Source organism: Priapulus caudatus, unplaced genomic scaffold, assembly GCF_000485595.1.
Source record: "Priapulus caudatus unplaced genomic scaffold, Priapulus_caudatus-5.0.1 Scaffold1526, whole genome shotgun sequence".
NCBI lineage: Eukaryota > Metazoa > Priapulida > Priapulimorpha > Priapulimorphida > Priapulidae > Priapulus > Priapulus caudatus.
In genome coordinates, this window is record NW_014578587.1 from 48,973 (window position 1) to 54,785 (window position 5,813).

At 47.8% G+C, this 5,813-nt stretch overlaps 1 protein-coding gene across 1 annotated transcript; it reads right to left on the reverse strand.

Annotated features, from left to right (window-relative positions):
- Positions 1 to 652: 652 nt before the first annotated feature.
- Positions 653 to 5,710, reverse strand: LOC106816911 (probable serine/threonine-protein kinase kinX; the record flags this gene model as incomplete). The annotated part of the gene is given in 3 exon segments (XM_014821554.1): positions 653 to 2,654; positions 3,058 to 3,313; positions 4,281 to 5,710. Coding segments are annotated over 3 exon segments (1,494 nt in total). The 3' UTR covers positions 653 to 2,643.
- Positions 5,711 to 5,813: the final 103 nt, after the last annotated feature.

Genomic DNA, 5,813 nt, shown 5'->3' on the forward strand with positions numbered 1-5,813 from the left:
CATATACATATACATATACATATACCTTATACATATACATATACAATATACACATATCATATACTACTTACATATACATATACAGTTTACACTTACATCATACACTTAGCATACACATGACACGCTACGCACTAAGCACAGTCAACATACACTCATCACATACACAGTACACATATACACTATACATACTATATACAGTAGAATATACACATACATGTATACAGTATCAATATCACATTATCAAATAATATACGAGTATACTAATTATAATACATAATCGCTATAGGTTATAATATACATTACAGTATACATAGGTAGTACTATACATTAATATACTACTACAGTATCCTATACCATAGGTAATTACAGTATACACGTATAACATATACCATATACATATCCTATGAAACATACATCATACATGATACACCTATACACAAACATTACACATACACATATACATATACTATACAATTCATATTACAGTATACATACAATCTATACATATACAGCTATACATATACATATACATATACATATACATAATTATACATATGCATATGCATGTACATATACATATACATCCATGTATAATAAAGAATATCATCACATTACTGCTAAAGCAATGTACAAAAAGGCGCGACTGCGTGGGTTTTATTATATACAGTTTCACATTTTATTCAAGCAAGATGCATACATTATTTCATACACACACACACACACAACAGCAACAATACACGCTTCATATTTGACCTTATCGAGTGTATCGGTACGACCCATGACCAACATTCGCCCTTTCTGTCTGTGCTCTACCTTCATTCACACATTCTTAGCTGTTGTTGGCTCTTCTGTGGGCGACCTCCCTCCACATTGTCATCCCGTTCTTTTATTACCTCGTCCATTGTCATAGACAGCAGAAGCAACAGAACGTCCGTGCATTGTCATCGTAATTATAGAATAGAAAACAAACACAATTAGTTATAGTACGAAGCTAAGATTTTATTCCAACACGACTGTGTAATCAGTGTGAATGTCAACTGCGCTATACACCGTGATTACGGTGTTCGTGTGAGGAAAACACTATAGGGATTTACTGACCTACTCTAAATCTACGCTAGTTGTGGTGAAGTACCGACCGGATCACGTCGCCATATTATCATATTATTTATCTGCATAGCTTCTACATTTACATTCGCTCGCGCGAAAGGCCGGTGTCGTTGTCAATGAAATTAGAGAACAAGACTGACTGAATTGTCTTGAAACGTCTGTATTAAAGCGTCGATGGTACCCCGTTTCGCACATCCAAGATGCCGTTAAACGTGTCTAGTTTGCTATGGCGGTAGTTGAATATCGACGCTTATTACTTTTTTCTTATCGACTGTATTACTCAAATGACATTCGAGGATGCGCTGTTTCCGCACAGTACGATGGACTCGTTTGTGTTTTTCGCGTGCGAAATTCGTCGTGGAATTAATTGCAGCCGCTAGAATAAATCGAAATCTCAATCGGTCGAGGTTTACAATCCATTTTTTCACTTCCTAAATTATGAAGCACCAGAAAAACACTCAGTCTGAGAGAGCTGTTCAATTTACGATTTTACGTGATAAATGTATTAATTCGTAACTCGTTTTTTGTTCGCGTGCGATGTGCTATGACGTGTAGCATAATTTGCAGGTTTTCACCCCGTGATAACGACTTCCTGTAGTGACAGGATGTCACGTACCCGCTGTGCGGCGAATGTCACTCCAACGCATCCAGTTTACTCGCGTAAGTGCTCGCTGTAATTCAAACTCTCAAAACCGGCGAGAGTTTCCGCTAGATGGCGCCACCGACACGTGTCTGGCAAACCGTCTATTCTGTGGATGGTGGCGCGTATACTGCCAGTAACGCGTGTATTTCAATGAAGGGAGACGGTAGATATATACATGCCGTATATGCATGTCCATATATATGTGTATATATGTGTATATATATATATGTGTGTATATATGTATATCCATGTTATTACATGTATATCCGTTATATATATATATATTACATATCCATGATTGTAATCGACCGCTTTGTTCGCAGATCACCAAGAGTGATACCTCTCTTCCAGGTTAACTTTATATTTTATAACCACCCGCCAATCGTGATTTCTAGCAGAATTGCGTGTATAGAGAGGTGAGATTATACATAACAATGTGCATAATTTAAAATGTAATATAGTGAAACACGATGCGGTGACGTCGTACCGCGCCGCGTTTACTCTACGAGGCAAACACAGATTTACATGTATAAATAAATGACTTCGCGGTGGTGCGTATACGCAACATCCGCTCAACCGACGCCCACGCACGCGCGTGCGCACACAGCGCGGCTTCATGTTCGACGACCGTGATGTCAGGGCGCATGCGCAGGGGGACCCTATGCTAGCAACGCGCGTTCTCGCCTGCTTCCCGCGTTATCTATCTCCGGTCGCACACGTCAGTGCGCATGCGTGGACGGCTGCTGCGCATCGGTCTCGCCCGTTCTCGCGGGATTCGGCGAGAAGATGCGACCGGTGGCCGTCCGGGCGCCGCTCGCTTGCTGCGCGACAGTCTCCGCGACGGATGCCAGTGTTTTTGTCTAGCTATCCGCTGCCGCTGCTGTGGCATCTCTTCAACTCTGTTCTGAAAAGAGATGTTTGGATCGTGAGTTGAAGCAGTGCTACTGCTTTCGGACAGACACTCAGTTTAAGGTTCTTGTTTGTAGCTAGATTCGATGGCTTCTGCGGTTCGCTCCGTCTATGCTGCTTGTCCCTTTCTATTTATCCAAGTCGTACCCTACCGTATATCATCAGGTGGACAGAAGTTTTTTGTTTAGTTCTTCTGCTTTGTGAAGTTTATATCGAAATATATCACATGTGAAATATATCCCGTGTAAAATACATTACATTTGAAGTATACCACGTATGAAATATATCACATATATGAAATATATCGCATATGGGAAATATATCAGTCATGAAATGTTAACTCAAGGCGGAATTGTAGTCATTCATTTCGCAAAAGAAGTACATAAACAACGAAATACCTTCTGTGGCTTCCTGTTGTTGGCTCTCATGTTGCTCGCCTTCGTGTTCAACTTGGCTCTCGTGCTGTTGACCCTCTTGTTGTTGTCCATCTTGTTGTTGACTTCCTTCTTGTTGGCCCTCATGTTGCTGGGCCTCAGTCTCCTCTTTGTGATGTCGTTGTTCTTGGTAGTGCTTCCTCGTTTTGTAGCCCTTGAACTGCGCTTGGATCAGGGTTGCGGCGTGGTTGACCGTTGAATCGGTAGGATCGTAGGATCCCTGTGGAAAACAATGCAGAAAATATAATAGAGAGAGAGGGGGTGGGAGGGAGGGAAAAAGAGAGGGAGAAAAAAAGAGAGAGAGAGAGAGAGAAAGAGAAAGAAAGAGAGCGAGAAATCAGATCGCGTATCAGTTCGATTACATCGACTAGATGTGAAGTTTATAGGTGACTAAACTATATCGGATTTTAGAGGGAGTTGAGGAGCCTTCCTGTGTTACCACCCGCGACCAGAGTTTTGCACGCTTGTGAAAATTTTAGGATGCATTTGACAATATAGGGCGTGTTTGTTTGAGTTGGATCGGTCTAATCTAGATCATCACTCAAATCATGATCTTCCCAAATAAACTGCTTAAAACAAACGCACACGTTCCTCCAATGGGTGACCTGTCATTGCATAGCTACGAGCTACCAAATGACCAATGACCAAATTTAACATCTGTAAGTGCTCGGATCGCCATCACATCGGATCGCCACAGACAGATCAACAATTCGTGATCCAGATCGCATACGATCCCTGCTCCCAAACAAACAAGCCGAAAAGGGAAAATCATGGCAATAACAGCGCCACTATCTCTTGGCGGTTGGCAAATGCGCCGACGTCACCAGCTAGCGACCGTGCTGACGTCACCAGCTAGCGACCGTGCCGACGTCACCAGCTAGTGACCGCGCTGACGTCACCAGATAGCGACCGTGCTGACGTCACCAACTAGCGACCATGCCGACGTCCGCCGCTGGTGACCGTGGCGACGTCAGCAGCTGGCGACCGTGCCGACGTCATCCGCTAGCGACCGTAGCGACGTCATCAGCTAGAGACCATGCCGACGTCAGCAGCTAGAGACCATGCCGACGTCAGCAGCTAGAGACCATGCCGACGTCAGCAGCTAGCGTCTACGAACCCTAACCCGACTACGTCTACGTCGTCGCGCGCACGCGTCTACTGTGTGTATTAGCGTTGCTGTGACGCACGTGGCGTGTCTGCTCGAGTAGCTCCTCTAGAATCTTCTGATGCTCGGTGTTGGCGACCTCCTGGCTCGCGTGGCGTATGAGGTCCTGCAGCAGCCGCTGCTCCTCGGCTATCAGCTCCTCCGTCGTCGGCGCGTGCTCGTGAGCGGGAAGGTCCTTCGTCTCCAGTTCTTCAACCTCGACGCCTCCCTCCGACGATATGGACACCTCCGACGAAGGCTCCTCCTGCTCGACCTCGCGGTGCCCTTCCGAGGATCCGGCGGCGGCGGTGGCGGGAGCGCTCTCGAGAGGAATGTCAGAGGCAGGAACGTCGGCTTCTTGGTCGTGCGTCGGAATGCGCGAGTCGGTCTGCTGTTCCTCGGCGTCGCTCTCTAGGTTCACCTCGTCCGGTGCAGGCAGTGGCGTCTCCACTCTGATCTCCTCGAGCGTGTGTTGCTCATTGGTTTCGTGTGACTCTGGCTCGCTGTCTAGCGGTACTTCGTCGGGTGCTAGTAGCGGCGTCTCCACTCTGATTTCTTCCCGATGAGCTGCTTCTCTCGTTTCTTCAACGTGCTCGTGCGAGACTGGCTCGCTCTCTAGTTGCACCTCGTCGGGTGCTGGAAGCGGGGTTTCTACTCTGATCTCCTCCTGAGCTGCATCGCTGTGTAGGGGCTCCTCCTGTTTGACGGCATCCTCCGCTTGTTGCAGCGCGGATTCTGTGAGCGTAGCGGCTTCCTGCTGTTCCTCTGTCGGCGTGACGGGAACGAGTTCCTCTTCCGGGGGAGCCGGAAGGTCCTCGTCCATCCATACATCCGGTTCCCGTTCGGCGCGCATCTCGGCTGCTGGAGGCATCTCTACTTGCACTTCTTGCTGCGGTGGCGGGATTTCCTCGACGGCCTGTGCCTCTTCCCTAACTTCTTGATGTACCGGCTCTGGTTCCGCCCGTACTTCCTCCACGTAAGAAGGCATTGCTTCTGGTTCCGGTACTTCTTCGACTGGAGGTGGTACCGGTTCCGCTTCCCTAACTTCCGCCACGAGACAAGGCACTGATTGGGGTTCCTGCGTCTCTTCGACAGGACAAGGCACTGGCTCGGCTTCCCTGACCTCCTCCATGGGAGGCGGTATCAACTCTTCTTCTTCTTCTTCTTCTTCTTCTTCTTCTTCTTCTTCTTCTTGCACTTGCTGCGGAGGCTCTTCCCGGACTGGCTCCGGCGCAGCAGCTTCTGGCTGTTGCTCGATAATTGCTACCATCTGTATGCACTCCTGCGCGGGTGGTGCCGAGTCAGCCTGGCATATCTCTTCCTCCTGTACGTCTGCTGCGGGCGCTGCTGGCTCGTCGTGCTCTGGTTCGGCTGCGGCTTCCTCCGGCACGGGGGCTGCGACCTCGCGCGAGAGACGCGCATCTTTCTCCTCATCTTCCTTCTCCTTCTGCTCAACATGCGGGGCGTCGACCTGAAAGACATCACCCGTGTTCAGTGGCGGCTTGTCGACGTGTGCGTGTGTGTGTGTGTGTGTGTGTGTGTGTGTGTGTGTGTGTGTGTGTGTGTGTGTGTGTGT